Source organism: Dama dama, chromosome 9 (assembly GCF_033118175.1).
Source record: "Dama dama isolate Ldn47 chromosome 9, ASM3311817v1, whole genome shotgun sequence".
Classification (NCBI taxonomy): domain Eukaryota; kingdom Metazoa; phylum Chordata; class Mammalia; order Artiodactyla; family Cervidae; genus Dama; species Dama dama.
The window spans coordinates 33,141,657-33,161,543 of record NC_083689.1 but is presented as its reverse complement, the minus strand read 5'-3'; the positions used below and the strand labels follow the sequence as shown (position 1 = coordinate 33,161,543).

The 19,887-nt window shown below is 36.5% G+C and overlaps 1 protein-coding gene across 6 annotated transcripts in view; it reads left to right on the top strand.

Annotated features, from left to right (window-relative positions):
- The window catches only part of CSNK1G3 (casein kinase 1 gamma 3), a 124,674-nt gene that overhangs the window by 22,892 nt on the left and 81,895 nt on the right, over positions 1-19,887 (top strand). For all 6 annotated transcript variants that reach the window (XM_061150898.1, XM_061150899.1, XM_061150900.1 and 3 more), the window contains exon 2: positions 13,084-13,509. In XM_061150898.1, the coding sequence (XP_061006881.1) occupies positions 13,332-13,509 (178 nt within the window). In that variant the 5' untranslated portion in view covers positions 13,084-13,331. The remainder of the gene's footprint in view (positions 1-13,083; positions 13,510-19,887) is intronic.

Here is a 19,887-nt window from a genome sequence, read left to right as displayed (position 1 = left end):
AACCACTTTTAAATGCTTCAGATGGTTACTCATATAACTTAAAATGATGCTCATACAGTTTTTTCTTGGTTCTTCAAATTTTGCATTCTTTTTAAAACTAGTTTTCAATTTATTTTTCCACCTGTATTGAGGCAAATAAAATTGTCTATATTTAAAGTGTACATGTCATGTGGTTGCCTTTTTTTTCCCCCTCATCCTTAGAAGAGTTGAGATCTACCCTGTTAGGAAATTTAAAGTATTAGATTATTATTATTGTTAGATTATTAGAACATTGGATCTTCAGAACTTAATTATTTTTATAACTGAATATTTGTATCCTTTGACCAACAGCTCCCATTTCTCCCAGCCCCTGGCAACCACCATTCTACTGTTTTTATGGGTTTGACTTTTTTTTTAGATTCCACAAACAAGTGGTTTCATACAGTATTTGTCTTTCTCTGTTTGACTTATTTCACTTAGCATAATGCCTTCCAGGTTCACCCAGGTTGTTACAGTGGCAGGACTTTCTTCGATTTTATGACTGAATAATGTTATTCCATTGAGTAGACTATATTTTCTTTATCCATGCACCCTTTTTCATCCTTGCTTTGGCTGTTTGGGGTCTTTTGTGGTTCTGTTTGAATTTTAGGATTTTTTTTCTATTTCTGTGGGGGAAAAAAAAAACAAAACTATTGGAGTTTTAAGAATTGCATTGAATCTGTTGATCACTTTTGATAGTATAGACATTTTAACAATATTAATTCTTCCAATCCAAGAACATGGAATATCTTTTGAAGTATTATGCCTTTTTCAGTTTCTTTCATTAAATGTCTTATAGTTTTCAGTGCAAAGGTATTTCACCTCTTTGATTAAATTTACTCTTAAGTATTTTATTCTTTTTTATATTATTGTAAGTGTGATTGTTTTCATAATTTCTCTTTACAGAGAATTCATTGTTAGTGTATGGAAATGCAACTGAATTTAGTATGTTGATTTGTGTATCCTCCAACTTTACTGAATTTGTTATAACTAATAAGTTTTTTTAATAGAATCTTTGGAAACACATCATACCAAAACTAATGAGATGCAGCAAAGCAGTTCCAGGAGGGACATTTATAGCAATATATGACTTCCCTGGTGGCTCAGATGGTAAAGCGTCTGTCTACAATGTGGGAGACCCGGGTTCGATCCCTGGGTCGGGAAGATCCCCTGGAGAAGGAAATGGCAGCCCACTCCAGTACTCTTTACCATCTGAGCCACCAGGGAAGCCCCACTCCAGTACTCTTGCCTGGAAAATCCTATGGACAGAGGAGCCTGGCAGGCTGCAGTCCATGGGGTCGCAAAGAGTCGGACATGACTGAGCGACTTCACTTTCACTTTCATGCTTACAGTAATTTAAAAAAAAAACCCAAAGATCTCAAATAAACAAACCTAACTTTACACCTTAAGGAACAAGAACAAAAGTTAGAAGAAGGAAGGAAATAAAGATCAGTGCAGAAATAAATGAAATAGAGAAATGACATGAAATTTCATGAAATAGAGAAATAGAAAAACAATGGAAAAGATGAATGAAACTGATTTTTCTTTTTTAAGATAAAATTGACAAATTCTTAGCTATACTAAGAAAAAAGAGAAGACTCAAATAAAATCAAGCAAAAGAGGAGGTATTGCACCTGATAACCACAGAAACACAGTGGATGTCAAGAGACTGCTGTGAATAGTTAGTTAGATGCCAACATTGGATAATCTGGAAGAAATAATGTCCTAGAAACAAACAACCTACCAAGAGTGAATCAGGAAGAAACTGAAAATCTGAACAGACTTGTAACTACTAAAGAGATTGAAAGAATAATAACAAAAAATCTTGCATCTAGCAAAAGCCTGGGACCAGACGGCTTTACTGGTAAATTCCACCAAACGTTTAAAGAGATAACATCAGTTTTACTCTAACTCTTCTAAAAAATTGAAGAGGAGGGAACACTTTCAGACTTGTTTCTTGAGTCCAGCATTATTATCCTGATACCATAGCCAGGTAAGGGCATTACAAGAAGAGGTCACAGGCTAATATCTCTGGTGAATATAGATGCAAAAGTTCTCAATAAAGTATAAGCTCAGTGAACTTAACAGAACACCTGTAAGATTATATTAATATACCATGATCAAGTGGGATCTATCCCTGGATGCAAGGATGATTCAGCATACACAAATCAATACATGTGATACATGACATTACTATAATGAAGGATAAAAATGGTCTGATCGTTCTAATAGGTGTATAAACAGCATCTGACAAAACTCAAGTTCCTGTGTGGTAAAACTCTCAACAAATTAGATAGAGAGGGAATGTATCTCAGTAAAGGTCACATGTGACAGGTCTATAGCTAACATCTCACTTAATGGTGCAAGAATGAAAGCTTTTCCTTTAAGATCAGGATGCCCACTCTCATGTTTCTATTCAGCATAATTCAGGGGGTCCTAGCCAGTGCAGTTTGGCAAGAAAAAGAAATGTACCCAAGTTGGAAAAGAAGAAGTAAAATTGTATTGTTTGCAAATGCATTATCTTTTATCTACTGAGTGATGAAATTTTAGCTCACATACTCCCTCATCCCCTTTTGTCTTTAAATCTTTGGGTAGTTAATTTACTTCCATCTTTTGCTCCCCTTTGACACTTCTGTTCTTACATTTCTGTCTTTTTGTTCTAGCAAATTTTACATTGTCTGTATAATCTGTGCTTACTAAGATGCAGGTGTTCATATCCCTGTCCTTCCCTCTACCTCTTCTACTCCGCCTTAACAGCTGAGCGTCTGTCAATTGCAGTGTTATTTTAACACTGGAAAAATTTACATTTTCATCAATAACATCTTATTTGGGGGGGATAAAATTGATTTGAAAAGCTGAAAATCAATTAACCTTGCTTACACTTTTAGAACTTACAGTGGAATGCCTGTGTTAGTTTTCCTTTGTGTTTTTTTGCCGCATCTGCAGCATGTGGGATCGTCTTTCCCAAATAGCCACTGAACTTGTGTCTGCTGCAGTGGAAGCATGGATTCCTAACCACTGGACTGCTAGGGAATTCCCTAGTTTTCTTCCTTGATGAGGCCCTCAGGGCCCTTTTTGCTGTAGCTCAGGAAAAATTTCTTTTTCTTAATTTCCTCTATCTTTAATGCTAATTTATCTTATTAGTTGGAAGTCAGAGGTATTGAATTGCTTTTGTCTCTGTTCCTTTATTTTTTGTTTCTTTATATTTTTCTTTCGCATAATAGGATTGTTTTCCTACTTCGGTTATTCCATATGATATGGCACTATTTTCTTACTCAGTGTTTATTATTGTCCTTCTCAAAAGTCACTGAGGATCTTTTTTTTTTTTGGTAAGTTTTCTTCCTTTTTCTGTACTTCCCTGTATTTTTAAAAAACTGCTTTTTGGGGGGCATTTTTCTTTCTTATTGTTAACTTTTCTTCATGAGTCTAGTGATTCAGTCAGTTCATATTTGTGAAGGAGTGATTAGGTTACTGTTTCTGTGCAGACGGCTAGGGTTTTCTTTGCCATTCTGTTTGCTCTGCTGTCTTTTTCCGTATCAGCCTCTTGAATCTGTCTACACAGGTGGGGCTTATTGACCAGCATATTTCACATAGGGTAGGCACTCAGGGAACTACAGCCAGTATCATACTTAAATGGTAAAACAATGAACTCTTAATCAAGACTAGGAAAAAACACAAGGAAGTTTGTTCTCAGATCTTCCATTCAACATTGTACTGAAGAACTAGTCTTTTGGCAAGGGGTTCTTTAAAATGCCACCTTGGCTCAAATTAGGATCTGACAACATTGAGGTACTGTAGAGACAGTATAGGCTGGCAGGAAGGGACCTGCTGATCCAGATAGAAAGGCAGACACAGTTTAGACTTTGGGAGGTCAGAGAATTAGTGAAAACACCATCAGAGTTTAAGTGGGTAAGAATGTGAACTCAGGAATCTGACTCCTTGTGATCATATTCTCACTATACCATTTATTAACTTGACGATGCTGGTCAAGTTGTATAATTGCTCTACGTTTTAGTTTCCTTATTGGTAAAAATAGGGGTTGAAAATAATATCTTATAATTGTGGGAACTGATGAGCCAGTCTATTTAAAATGCGTAGCAAATTAAGTACTTAGCAAATGGCAACTGGAGAGATTTTATGTAAAATCCAGGTTTCTGGATTTTTCTTGAAAAATTTGGATGTCTGATGGTCCTGAATGGTAGCAGTTGTTTACAGCTTAGTGGTAGCCACCTCTTTTAATTGGAGTATTTGCTTTCCAGATTGCTGTAGCCCCCCGTACTCCTTACTGTCTCACACTCTATTTGATTCACTCTCTTTGTGGTACCTGTTCGGGCATTTGGATTTGTGACTTCTGATGTACCAGTTATTAACTGTAGCTAAAAGGATATCTGCAATTTTCAAAACTGATTTTTCTTTGGTGTTAGAACGAATCAGTACCAAAGGCACAAGAATAGACCGAGTTACAAGAGTAATTCAGGCAAGGGAATGCTACTACATACAGGAAATTCTTGGCAGTGCTTGTAGCTTACTGGTTGGTGAGGTTCAGTGAGTGCATCAGGTGAATGAAGAGACTGATGTTGGGGGGTGTGGTGATATGTACTGGGAATGCTGTAGGTAGGAATCATACCACTAAAACCTGAAAATGTTTAGAGATAGAAAAAAATTCATTTCTTAATCTATAGTAGCTATTGACTGTCCTAGGTGCCTGACAATATTCTAGGTTCAGAGATATGCTAGGTTACATATAATGAGTCCTTGTCATCAAATACAGCAGACAATTTAATAATGTGTATAATGTAAGAATAGCCTCAGAAGTCTCTTAGTCTAATCCTCCTATTTTATAATTATTAAAATAAGCTTAGACAGATTAGGCCTTGCCTAAGGCTTTACAACTACTTGAGACTCTAAGACAACATCAAAGAGGTTTGGAAGCAGCTAGCAGGGGTTCCAAGACCTGGGAGAAGTGATGTATTGGAGCATGATACAAAGATTGGGACTTGGGTATGAAAGAAGGCTATGTTGCCTTATTTAAGACTTATTCTGCAAAGATTGGAGCTAGAGATTCCTCTTAGGGGTGTGAAGAAGTGGCCATTTTGGAGAAGTCTGTGTGGCAAGGAACTGTTGGTAGCTGCTGGGAACTGTTGACACCATGTAGGACCCAAGGGTGGCCTCTGTCTGAGAGCCAGCAAGAAGCTGACACCATCAGTTATACACTGCAAGGGCGTGAGTTCTGCCCACAATCTGAAGGAACTTGGAAGAAGATTCGTTCCCATTTTCGCCTCCAGATAAGAGTGTCGTCTAGCTGATCTTTGATGAAGTCTGTGAAACCCTGAGCAAATGCCTCAGCTCAGCCGTGCCCAGACTTCTGATCCACAGAAACAGTGGACTAATAAATGTATTGCTATAAGCTGCTAAGTTTTTGGTAGTTTGTTCCACAGTAACAGAAAACTAATACTTTTGGTCATGTCCAAGTATATGATATTCTTTAATGTCATTACATAATAAACACAGCACTTTGCCATCTGATTTGAAATACTTAATCCTCAGTCCACTGTGCCTTAGAAGCATGAAAATCACTGCAGTTTGTGGTATTCTAGCACCACTGTGAAATGATAAGAGTGCCCCACATGGTCTCACAACTATTGTCTTGTAGCATGAAATAGCTTTAACAATGCATAAATGACTTAGCATGGATTCATTCTTAACATTTGAATTTCATATAATTTTCATGTGTCACAAAACACTATTTCTTCTCCAAACATGTAAATATGTAAAGACCATTCTTAGTTTGTAGATGGTGTATAGTGGACAAGAGACTGGATTTAGCCTGCAGGCTGGAGTTTGCTGACCATGACTATAGACAGACTTGTCTATACTAATACTGTTTGATAGGCGCAACAATAGGGAAAGTACTAGCACTCTTTGGGATCCTTAATAAAAAATATTTAATCAAAAATTCTACTTGTTAACTATATTAAAAGACTAAAAAAATCTAGTAAGACAGGTTTGTGAGCAGTTTCTTGAATGTGGTGAAAAGGATGGAGTAAAATAGGAAACAGCCTAATTTCTCACTAACCACTAAATTGTATACTTTGATTCTTCTTCTTTCCCCATTCATAAATGATATAAGTGGCTGGTTTCCATTGATTCTTACCATATATTAATAGGAATAAGTTCAGTTTTGGCAAGACTTATTTTGGGGTGTTAATACTTGTTCCATTTTCAAGTACAGTTTTAAGCTATTTGGTCACTTCTTCCTGTCTCTTGAAATTTCTTCTGGGGAAGGAATTTGGGGCTGCCTCTTGACTTTTCCTCCTGCCTCCTCAGCCATTCGTTAAGCTGCCCCTTGATCCTCCAGGGTCCATGTGAGTGGAGAGTTATGAAAGAGAAAAGGCAAAAGTTTTTCAGTGGATGATAATGCTTTCAGATGCTGTTTCTTTCGTGAGGAAGTTTTAGTTCATCAGAGGCTGTACACTGACCTATTCTGTAAAACAAACAGACCTGCTAGTATTGCTATACATAAATACATGCCTGCACAGGCATTACAAAAAAGAGTTGGATCATATAAAACAAACTGAAAGTAATGTTTACATCTGAGGAGAGCAAGTGGGATGAAGGATAAGACATATGGGCATCCCAAGGGTATTTTTACTTTGTATTTGAATTCTTACAACATGTAGAATGTATTTTGGATATTTGGTAAATGAAAACATATATATTGAAAATAGCATGAAAAATGCAAATAGGAAGGAAATTACTTTCTTCTAAATAGAAAAAATTGTAGAAGGGCCTTTTTTGTTGTTGTTGTTGTTGGTTGCACCTTGTGGCATGTGGGATCTTAGTTCCCCAACTAAGTATTGAACCCACACCCTTCTGTGTTGAAATGGTGAGTCTTTTAACCACTGGACTGCTAGGGAAGTCCCCTGAAAGGGCTCTTTTAAAAAAAACCTTCTAAACTACTTACATGTTTATTAACCTTAAAAAGCTGTAGTGTTTTCACATGAGTTTTGGGATAAAGTTATAGTAGAGAAAACATACAAACTTTGAGATGTAGCATTATTTTTGGAGTGGGTTATTTCAAAAAATCATGTTTTGAAGTATTATCTACTGATAATACAACACATAGATTTTTAGTTTGATGACTTTATATAAATGTATACACTTGTATAATCCCGTCCCAAGCACAATAGAGAATATTCCTTTCTCGCATAAAGTTCCCTTATGCCACTTTCCATATTAAAATGCAGAGACATTACTTTGCCAACAAAGGTCTGTCTAGTCAAGGCTATGGTTTTTCCAATGGTCATGTATGGATGTGAGAGTTGGACTGTGAAGAAAGCTGAGCGCCAAAGAATTGATGCTTTTGAACTGTGGTGTTGGAGAAGACTCTTGAGAGTCCCTTGGACTGAAAGGAGATCCAGCCAGTCCATCCTAAAGGAAATCAGCCCTGAATATTCATTGGAAGGACTGATGCTGAAGCTGAAACTCCAATACTCTAGCCACTTCATGCGAAGAGTTGACTTTTTGGAAAAGACCCTGATGCTGGGAGGGATAGGGAGCAGGAGGAGAAGGGGACGACAGAGGATGAGATGGCTGAATGGCATCACTGACTCGATGGACATGAGTTTGAGTGAACTCCGGGAGTTGGTGATGGACAGGGAGGCCTGGTGTGCTGCGATTCATGGGGTCGCAAAGAGTTGGACACGACTGAGCGACTGAACTGAACTGATGCCACTTTCCAAGCTTTCAACCACTCTTGGCAACAACTGATCTGATTTCTATCACCACAACTTATTTTTGCTGATTCTAGAACTTCATTTGACGAGAATTGTATAATATGTACTCATTTGTGCCTGACTTGTCTCAATCTCATATCTGAGAGATTCATCCATTATTTTACATGTATCAACAGTTCTTTCCTTTTTATTTACTGAGTAATATTCCACTGAATGAATATCTCAGTTTGTATATCTGTTCTGTTAATAGACATTAGGATTGTTTTCAATTTTGGCTGTTATTGATTTAGGCTGCTATAAATACAGGTGTACAAATCTTTCTCTAAATTATGTTTTCATTTCTCTTGAGTAACTACCTAAGAGTCGTATTGTTAGGCCATCAGGTGTATATTTTACTTAGAATAAACTATCAAACTTTCTTAGAATCAAAGTTGTACTATTTTATATTCCCATTAGGAATTAAGAGTTCTAATTGTTCCTCATTCTTGCCTGGACTTTTCTTTCTTGGGAGGTTTTTGATTACTGATTGCATATCTTTACTATTGTTCTGTTGAGGTTTTTCTTTTTTCCCCTAATGATTCCCACAGTGATCACGGTGGGGCAAAACCAGAGTGGGCCTCCCAGGAAGCGTCGTGCCAGACTGGGGCAGCTGGAGGTCCACCTTGGACTTCCGTGAAGCATCCTGCCCGACTGGAGAAGCTGGAGGTCCACCTTGGACTCTCATTTTCCCGCTGGGGAAACCATAGGCTTGAGGGCCCTGCGGGTGTGATGCTGTGGCAGCCTTGCGGGAGGGCCGGTGTGGTCAGAGTGCAGACATTCCTCTTGCCCTTCTCTGCCTCTCTGCTTCAGGAGGGTGCTTTGGCCTCAGCCCTGGGTTCTGGGAGTTTGTTTCAGTGTTGTCTTGTCTATGGATAGTTGCTAGTTGGTCTTCTTGTGAGGGGGGCTGAAGTTGGGAGTGACCTATGTTGCCCTCTTGATGATGTCTCCCTATAAGGTTTTCTGCACACACAGTTATAATGTCTGAATAACAGTAATTTAGCCTTTTCCTCTTCACTTTTCATGCCTTTTGCATCTTTTCTTAACTTACTGTACAGGCTAGTTCTTCTGTACAATGTGTTGAATGGAAGATTTGAGAGCAAACATTCTTTTGTTTTCTCCTAGTCTTGATTATTCAGTGGTTTACCATATAAGTAAGATGTTGGCTATCTTTTTTTTTTTTAGGAAAAACCCTTTTATTAGGTTGACATTTGATTCTCTTTCTGGTTTACTGAGAAGTTTTAAACATTAATGGGTTGAATTTTTTCAAATGCATTTTATTGTCTGTTGAGATACTTTCTTTTTTTCCTGTTAATTTGTTGAATTTATTTCAAATATTGAATCTTAACATTTCTAATATTAGAAATACTAGATCAGAGAGTATACTTTAATGTTTTAGTTATTTGAGACTTAAATAATGATAGCATATGATCTTGATGAACATTTTTTGAAAGGAAATATTATTCTTCAGTTTTGGGAAATTTTATAAATGTCAGTTCAGGGTAGTTGATGATATTTAGATCTACTGTTTCAATATTCATACTGTTATTTTTGTCTTCTACTTTATCAAACAGCAGTGAAACAACAGTGTTAACATTTCAACTATGATTGTCTTTTTCAAACAGTTATTTCAAACTAATCCTTGTTTTTAAAGTCTTTCCTTCATTTTGCTCATGTATATGTCATTTTTATGATTTTTCGCATTTTTCTGTTGAGTTGATATTTCTGTTACTATGAAATAGATCTCTGTATCTTTGGAGAGTCTCCCTTGTTTTGGTGTTTACTTTGTATGATAATGTTACAGCCTCTGAAGCTTAATATACTTGATGTTTGCTTGTTGTTGTTCAGTTGTTTAGTCACGTGCACCTGTTTGCGACCCCATGGGCTCAGTACACCAGGCTTCCCTATCCTAGCTCAGACTAGTCCATTGAGTTGGTGATGCCATCCAACCATCTCGTGCTCTGTCATCCCCTTCTCCTCCTGCCTTCAGTCTTTCCCAGCATGAAGGTCTTTTCTAATGAGTCAGCTCTTTGCATCAGGTAGCCAAAAGTATTGGCACTTCAGCTTCAGCATCAGCCCTTCCAATGAATGTTCAGGATTGATTTCCTTTAGGATGGACTGGTTGGATCTCCTTGCAGTCCAAGGGACTCTCAAGAGTCTTCTCCAACACCACAGTTCAAAAGCATCAATTCTTCAGCACTCGGCCTTCTTTATGGTCCAACACGCACATTCATACACGACTACTGTAAAAACTACAACTTTGACTATATGGACCTTAGTTGGCAAAGTAACATCTCTGCTTTTTAATATTTCTGTCTAGGTTGGTCATAGCTTTTCTTCCAAGGAACAAGTGTCTTAATTTCATGGCTGCAGTCACCATCTGCAGTGATTTCGAGTCCAAGAAAGTAAAGTCTGTCACTGTATCCATTGTTTTCCCATCTATTTGCCATGAAGTAATGGGACAGGATGCCATGATCATAGTTTTTTGAATGTTGAGTTTTGAGCTAGCTTTTTCACTCTTCTCTTTCACCTTCATCAAGAGGCTCTTTAGTTCTTGTTCACTTTCTGCTGTAAGGGTGGTGTCATCTGCAAATGAGTATGTTTGCGTAGTGTATCTTTCTATTATTTCACTTTTAGTTTGTCTGCGTCTTTGTATGTAAAGTTGTTTCTTAGAGACAGTGTATAGTTGGATCTTGATTTTTTTCTTTTTTAAAGTCTTTTTGCTTTTTATGGAGAGAATATGGTCCATTTTCATTATAAGTATGTTTTTAAGTCTATTCTCTTGGTGTTTTCCTTTTTGTGTCATATCTCTTTTAATTCTCTTGTTTTAATCAGATGTTTATCATCCTACTTTATTTCTTGTATTTATTTTTTAGCTGTTTCCACTGCAGTTAATTTTTAGTGTTTGGTCTGGGTATTACAATATGCATTTTTAATTTGTCATGGGCTGCTTAAAATTAATATTGAACCACTCATTCTTAACAAATATAAGAATCTTAAAAAATAATGTAGTTCCATTTACTGTCTGCCCTGCCATTTAAAATTAATATTTAACTACTTTATTCTTAACAAATATAAGAATCTTAATATAATTCCATTTGCTTGCTGCCCCTGCCATTTCTGTTATCATATATTTATTCTTCTTCCCCATATCTTATAAATGACACTAAGAAATTATTTGTGCTTTAACAAGTAACTTTATCTTTTGAGGAAATGAATACCTATGCATTTCCCATTTCTAGTGTTCCTCATTTCTTCTTAAAGTTTCACATTTCTATGTGGTATCATGTGATTTAATTAAGCTTAATGGATTATTTGAAAAGTATTTCTTGTGGCAGTGTGCTGGTGTCTATTCTTAGCTTCCTTCATCCGAAAATGACTTTCTTTCATTTTCAGTTTTAAAGACTAATTTTATTGGGTGTCTTGTTCTTGGTTGAGAGTTCATTTCCTCCTTCCATTGCTTTGAACATATTCTCCCATTTTCTTTTTGGTCTCCATTATTTCTGATAGGTTTTGAAATTCACCTGTGTGTTGTGTAGTTTTTCCTCTGTCTGCTTTCAGGACTTTCCCTTAATTTTTGGGTTTTTGCACTTTGATGTAGCTAGGTTTAATGTTTTTTGTATTGATTCTTTATGGAGTTGCTGAGTTTCCCCATTTTTGTAGGTGAATGTTTTTCAGTGAATTTGGGAAATTTTCAACCATTATTTCTTCAGGTGTTTTTTCTGTTCTGTTCTCCTTCTTTAATGTAGTAGAACTTTAATAGCTACTTAGTAGTTTTGAAGTCCTGTCTTCTCATTTCAGTATCAGGGTCATCTTGGAGTTTGTTTCCTTTGATAGCTTTATTTCTGACTGCATGTCACATTTACTGATTATTTTCATGTTTGGTAATTTTTTTAACTGTATGCTAGACATTATGAATTCAACATTGTTGAAAGTCTGTTTTTGTTTTTTTTTCCCTCTGTCTTTTTAATTATGTCAGGTTTCATTCTGGAATGCAGTTAGTGTAGTTGGAGGTATTCTTAATCCTCTCTAGGCTTGGTTTTAGGCTTTAGGTGGGCCCTTCTAAGTAGTCCTGACTCTACAGTATGATCCTTACTGTTAAGACTTGGTCTTTCTGGTATCTCAGCTGAATTCTGGGATATTAATGAGGTTCCTCCACAATGACTAGGTAGGAACTTTAAGATATCCTGGCACTCTGCAGCCTTTGGTGTCTCCATTCTTTATTTAACCCCATTCTTTATTTAACAGGCCTTGTTTCGGCCCTGTCACCTCCTACCCCTAAAACTGTACCTCTCACCTTCAGTACTGTCCTGCAAATCCCACCAGCTTCAACACCCCAGACTCTGACCTGTGCTCCTTGGGCACTGCCGGAGTCTCCGCTTCCGTGTGCTGTAGTCGGAAGACTGTCCCTCGCTGGAGCTCTTGAGTGAAGGTGGAATTCACCTTCTGTTTCTATTTTCTCACAGGTCACAGTTTGCTCTACCTATTATTCAATGCCTGAAAATATTTGTACATTTTCATAATTATTTACAGCAAGGGGGGAAGTTCAGTATTAGTTACTCTATTGTAGAAAGTAAACAGTATATGTAAAACTCATTAAATTTTACTTAAACCAAACGGATGCTTACATTTCATCTGCAATATTAAGAGCATGGAAGATATAATAAGAAACTTTATAAATAGATTGGGTGTTAGAAATAATTGCATATTTGGTGGGTTGCTAAAATTAATCAGAAAGGTACTCTTTATTTCAAACCTTGTTGTGATTGCTCCATTCCCATGTGTAGTTACAAGTAATAAATATTTGAATAAATGAAGATCAAATAAGAATGTATATTTGAAAAGCCCTTGAAAATTATTAAATGTATGAACATGTGAAAAATATTAAACTCTTTTACTAATTTGCAAAATGTATTCTCTTTTCTTGCTTTTAAATTGATATTCCTGTATTGCCTTACTGGAATTCTTTGAATTTATTTATTTATTTTTTAAATTGGAATGAGTCTAAGCTGGAAGGTCTAGGCTGGTGAATATATATTGGCTTATGAAATAATACATTTTTGTTATTTTTATTTATTTTTTTAAAAGTAAGCAAATCACTGATTTTGTTTGGTTTTGTTTTTGTGATCTCTTTGGTATTAAAGTATAGGAATGAAGGGTAATGATTAAGAGTCTGCTGAGGTTTGATTTCAGTGGGCATTAAGTCCATTGCCTGAACTTTTATTACGTTGTTAATTTCTGAAACATGGTTTTTAATTCTAAGTTGACTAATTTTCTTTTCTTAATATTCTAGCTCTCTATCAATATCAGCTCACATCATTGAAAAAATAATTCTGAAGACATGTTTTGCTGAAAAGACAGCTGAGAAAAATTTTACGAATGGGATGAACACGCGCCAGTTCATTGACTACCTACTGCAATTTGAATGTTAACATCACCTACCTGGTACAGTTACCTAGTGATGTACCAGTTCTCACGATACCCTATTTCAGTGTGCTTGTCTTGATTAAAGAATTCAAAGTGGAGTACCGCAAACTTGATATGGAAAATAAAAAGAAAGACAAGGACAAATCAGATGATAGAATGGCACGACCTAGTGGTCGGTTGGGACATAACACTCGAGGAACTGGTTCTTCATCCTCTGGAGTTTTAATGGTTGGACCTAACTTTAGAGTTGGAAAAAAAATTGGATGTGGGAATTTTGGAGAACTACGATTAGGTAAGACTATTTTGTTTATTCCATAGTAATGGGAGCATTTTTTTTTTAAGTGAAGGGTACTTTTTAATGAAATGATTTACTTGTTTAGTTGTTTCATTGTTGTGGTAATTTTAAAGAATATAGATACTAAGAATTTCTTATGTACTTGTATATTCATTTGTGGGTCATTACTTAATACAGTGTCTGTTTTCTTGAGATTAGCCATCCAGATTAAGAGAAAAAAGAAAGTAAATGAAAAAACCCTAGCAGGCTGAAAGAGATACCAGGGGAGTCTTTGCAGTGTACTCTTTAAGAATGATATTTAGGCTACCTTTTCTGATTGGAAAACATTTAGTAACTGGTTACTTGAGGAGGATACATGTGGCTTAAAGTTAAGGTAATATCCTTAAACTGCATCAAAAATCAGTGCAGTTTGCAGTGTTGTAATTTATTCCCCTCTTCCCCCATGTATGTCCACAGTGGTTTAGAAATCTATATTCTTACCAAGGGACACAAAGTACTGATTCAGTTTATTCTTAAGATCAGGTAAGTTTGGGAAACATTGGTCTAGTTTAACCTCCTAACTCTACGTTTAAGACATTTGAAACTCAGGGAAGGTTTCTTGACAAATGTCACACATCAATTTAATGATGGACTCACAATCCAAATCTGTCTTTTTAGCTCCTAGTGCAATGAAGATGTGGCTATCTTCATTGAAGAGAAACAAGAAGGAGGACAGCACGGTTTTATGGGAGTCAGTATTGAGGTTCCTTGAGGGCTGTCTGGTTAATGCACCGGCACAAGTGTAAACTTCTTTAAATAAAAAGAAAAATCTTAGCTTTGCAATTTTCATTAGATTCAACCTTGGTGTTATAAAAATATATACAATGTATGTTCATCTATTAAACTACCTCTCTTTATCATCTTGTAAAACACTCTGAAAGAAAGTGAAGTGTTAGTTTCAAAGAGTCTGATACTCTTTGAGTGTCAGTCCCCCATGGACTGTAGCCCACCAGGCTCCTCTGCCCATGGAGTTCTCCAGGCAAGAATACTGGAGTGGGTTGCCATTCACTTCTCCATGGAATCTTTATAATCCAGGGATCGAATCCAGGTCTCTTGCATTGCAGGCAGATTCTTCACCATCTGGGCCAAAAACACTCTAATTTTTAGTTACTCCTTCATTTTATTACTGTTTTATGTAGTTAATGTACATTAAATCTTTGAAGCAATCCAATAAAAGGTAATGACATTTTACACATGTGATGTGTCTGATAGACTCTTCTGCATTTTAGTAGGGACTCAGGTATTTGAAAGTGTGAATGTTATATAAATTATATTTTATTTTTTAAAAGATATTGTAATGATACTTTGAAATTCTTAAACTGTTTCTGATTTTGGCATTAAAAAAAAGAGCAGATTATTTACTTGTCTGACCTTGAATTACACCCATCCATCCATTAAAAATTTATCACATGTCTACAGTATTATGTATGAAGCATGATTAGACACTGATGATACATTGGAAGAATATAATAATTATCTCTGCCATTATGGAACGCATAAGTCATTTAACCACATGCGGCTTCATATTTGTCCACTTTAAAATGGAATTATTTCCGCTTCCTGAATTACTGTGAAGATTAAATTTAGATAACAGTATAAAATAACCAACATTATCCTTGCCTGTTTTAGGAAAGCAGTGATTGTTCTCCTCCTTTAAAGGGTATCAAGATATTTGTTCTTAATTAAGATTATAGCATGTTGTATGTATATTTAAATTTTTTAATATAAATTAGTTTTCTAACTATATATTATGACATATATATTTGTACTTTGTCACACTCTGTGTATATGACTATAGTACTCTAGTACTTTGGCATTTATTATTCAGAATGATTTCATATAATTTATTTCAAAATAACTATATATATATATATACATATATATATATACACACACATCTGTGTGTGTGTATGTCTGTATATGTGTGTGTGTGGGTATATGTGTGTATACACACCAAAGAATCTAGTGGAACATTTTAGCCAGGGCATATGAGAAAACTGTATTACTCCTATGTACTGAAACTAACATGCTGTATACTGAAAAAAACAGCAAAATACCCCCATTTTTTTGCAGTCTGTGAATAAGCAGGAATAGGAATAAGATGACTTATTAGTCTATCCATCCATCTGTCCATCATCATCTTTCTATTTATCTATCTATATCTAATCTACCTGTGGGTTTTTATTGTATATTTCTGTAGATTTTATTTAAATGTTTTATCTGTACATGTTACTGTTTCAGTACTTATGATTCATGTAACATGTCCACTTGCATAATTATTTTAATCATTTTTCTTTCTTGGTAGACTACTAAATAAAGGGAGATTTTATTCCCTTTTAAAAAGGTTCCAGGTGATTTCTCTGTACAGAAAGAGTTCTTATAAGTATCATTTTTTCTATGATAAATGTGAATAAACATGTTTATTTAATCTGGATAAACATGCTAATGTTAAAATCTGGTTTGAATTCTTAAAGTGCTTTCTTTAAAACCATGTTAATAGACATTGATTTCTGGCACTAAGTTTTCTGTGATTAAGTATTGAGTAAGAAAGAATATAGAGTGTATATGTTAAGTTAAATGATTGTCAAAACAGGTGCTATTAGGATCTTGGGCTGGACAGTCTTTTGTTTTTGTTTGTTTGTTTGGTAGAAGACTGTCCTATATATCGTGTGGTATTTAGAACTTCAGACCTCTTGGACACTAAACAGGAGTTGCATCTCCATATGCAGCCCTGGATTCCTTCCCCGCAGCCCCCACTGCCATTTTCAAATCCCCAAGGAGAGACAGTATTACCCTCTGTTGAAAGTACTTTTATAGAGGATCACTAAAGAAAGAAGGAAATGGCAACCCACCTCCAGTGCTCTTGCCTGGAGAATTCCATGGACAGAGGAGCCTGGCAGACTATAGTCCACGGGGTCGCAAAGAGTTGAACACGACTGAACGACTAACACACACACACACACACACACACACACACACACACACACACACACACACACACACACACACACACACACTGTAGTCCATGGGGTCGCAAAGAGTTGAACACGACTGAACGGCTAACACACACACACACACACACACACACACACTGTAGTCCATGGGGTCGCAAAGAGTTGAACACGACTGAACGGCTAACACACACACACACACACACGAAAGAAAGCCGAACATAAAATATTTGCCTTGAGATTAAAAAGAAAATAGTTAATTTTTTAAAAAAATCTAAAATTAAGTAAATGTGTTTACTATAATTTTTATCTGTATTTTTAATTGTAAAATGATGAATTGATATTTTTGGTTTTATTTTATCCTTGAATTGGTGGTAACGGTTCCATCCAGCATGTTGAATATATTCCTAGCTTAGACAATTAACCAAAATGCCTTGGAAATGTTTTTAACAGGTACAGAATGAGACAGAACAAAGCTAGCTAAAATGTGGAGTTATATTGTATACATTTTTTATTTTCCTGTGTATTATGAGGCTTTAACATCTGAAGAAAAATCTTTCTGGTCAACCATATAGACGTCTTACTGCAGATGTATTCTAGAATGTATGGAATACAAACCAGCTAGTATAACATTGCTTTAATAATAAAAAGAAACCAAAAAACCTCAAATCCTTTCACTCTATGGAAAGAGTGCTCCTCTACAGGATAGCCAGTTCTTTAAGATAAAAAAAATTGGGAGGCATGCCTTTGTTCTGCAAACTATCCAATCTAGAGCCATACCTCCTCTCTCTGACCCATGCATTCTAGGAGGCAGTCTTCCTGAAGGCATCCCATGGCAAAGTACAAGACAGCTAGAGAAACTGCCCACCGAAGGTTAACAGAGTTATTCAAACTAGTCACTCCTAAGCTGTTTACCCTTCCTTATCTTGCTTTTCCTGCAGAAATACCAAAGATCTAGGCCAAAGCTCTTCCCTTGCTCCTGTCTTCTACCATCTGACCAAAACATGATGTTTCTTCTGTGACCCCTTCTTTAGCACCAGGAAAACTTTGTTTTCCTGAGCTGCTTCTGTGTCTCCTCTTGTAGCTATGCCTGACTGACCATCACGTGAAAGAACAGAACAAGGGTGTTATATATTGTTTTTTGAATTACCATATATGAAGTAAGATATTGTAAATTTTGATATAATTAAGTAGACACAGAAGTTTTTATAACTTTTTATTTTTGCTTAAGAACTGTTTTGTTGAAAATTCTTCAGGTCTTACTGTATATATCAAGTAAATATACAGATTTGGGTGGATTCATCTTTTTTATGTTTATTGATTTTTCTACATTTACTAGCTGAAGCTTAAAATTTTTCTGAAAAATGTAACAAGGAGTAGGCTATGATGCTTTAAGAAAGAGATCCTAGCATACAGTGGTGTTAGGCAAGGTAGTTTCTTTCTTTCTCACGTAACACAGGCCAGAAGAACAGCACCAAGGGCTGTCAGGGGGTATCTGCATCCTCAGAATGGGGCTTCAGTCTCCATGTGTGAGTTGTTGACTCCCCTTGTTGCTGTTTCCCAGACACCCAGCCAGCAAGAACAAAAGGGCCAGAAGATAGCACGTTCATTCTTGCAAGTGGGCAGTGACATACCTTTTGTTGACTCATGTCTAGAACTTAAAATCACATGTCTGCACCAGGTTGAAAGAGGCTAGAAGTGTAGTCTAGCTGGACAACCATTTTAGGCCATTCTTTTCCTAAGGAAGGTGAACAGGGGTATTTTAGTTGAGTAGTCGTCCCTGATATAACCATATATGGAGTTTCTGTAGAAAATAGTTTATAATAATGACCATTCAAATATCCCGATATTGGTAAACACATCTTTTCAAGTTCAGTATGGCACAAAGCACCATTGGAAACATCGTTTGAAATTGGATTAAAACTTCAGTGAATTGGAACCAGTTTACTTGGAACCTTCTCTTAATTGGTTTTCCTCTATACACACACTCCTCTCTCTTGCTTGTATTGTACCCACAAGCATGTACTTTGTGCATTGAACATACATTGTTAGTTTGTTCGTATATATACCAAATATGGATTTAAAAGCCGATTATTTAAGGGCATGATGATACAAAGTGAATCATTGAAAAAGCAAGAGAGTGCCAGAAAAATGTCTACTTCTGCTTTATTGACTACGCCAAAGCCTTTGACTGTGTGGATCACAACAAACTGGAAAATTCTGAAAGAGATGGCAATACTAGACCACTAGACTTGCCTCCTGAGAAATCTGTATGCAGGTCAAGAAGCAACAGTTAGAACTGGACATGAAACATGAGACTGGTTCCAAATCAGAAAAGGAGCACTGATATATCAAGGCTTTATATTGTCACTCTGCTTGTTCATCTATGCAGAGTACACCATGAGAAATGCTGGACTGGATGAAGCACAAGCTGGAATCAAGATTGCTGGGAGAATATCAATAACCTCAGATATGCAGATGACACAATGTTTATGGCAGAAAGCAAAGAAGAACTAAAGAGCTTCTTGATGAAAGTGAAAGAGGAGAGTGAAAAAGTTGGTTTAAAGCTCAACATTCAGAAAACTAAGATCGTGGCATCTGGTCCCATCACTTCATGGCAAATAGATGGGGAAACAATGGAAACAGTGACAGACTTCATTTTGGGGGGCTCCAAAATCAGCTGCAGACAGTGATTGCAGCTATGAAATTAAAAGATGCTTGCTCCCTGGAAGAAAAGTTATAACCAACCTAGACAGCATATTAAAAAGCAGAGACATTACTTTGCCAACAAAGGTCCATCTAGTCAAACCTATGGTTTTCCAGAAATGTATGGATGTGAGAGTTGGACTATAAAGAAAGCTGATCGCTGAAGAATTGATGCTTTTGAACAGTGGTGTTGGAGAAGACTCTTGAGTCCCTTGGACTGCAAGGAGATCCAACCAGTCCATCCTAAAGGAAATCAGTCCTGAATCTTCATTGGAAGGATTGATGCTGAAGCTGAAACTCCTACTTTGGCCACCAGATGCGAAGAACTGACTCATTTGAAAAGACCCTGATGCTGGGAAAGATTGAAGGCGGGAGGAGAAGGGGACGACAGAGGATGAGATGGTTGGATGGCATCACTAACTCAATGGACATGAGTTTGAGTAAACTCCGGGAGTTGGTGGTGGACAGGGGGGCCTGGCGTGCTGCAGTCTGTGGGGTTGCAAAGAGTTGGACACGACTGAGTAACTGAACTGAACTATGCAAAGTGACAAAAATGCATTGGTAGTATTCAATCATGGCTCATTTTTATAACCTTCAAAGTTCAGTGAAATTGCTAATATTCAAAAAAAGAAAATGCTTTTAGGATTTAGTGCTTTCTTCTGTGACTTCACTTTCATTT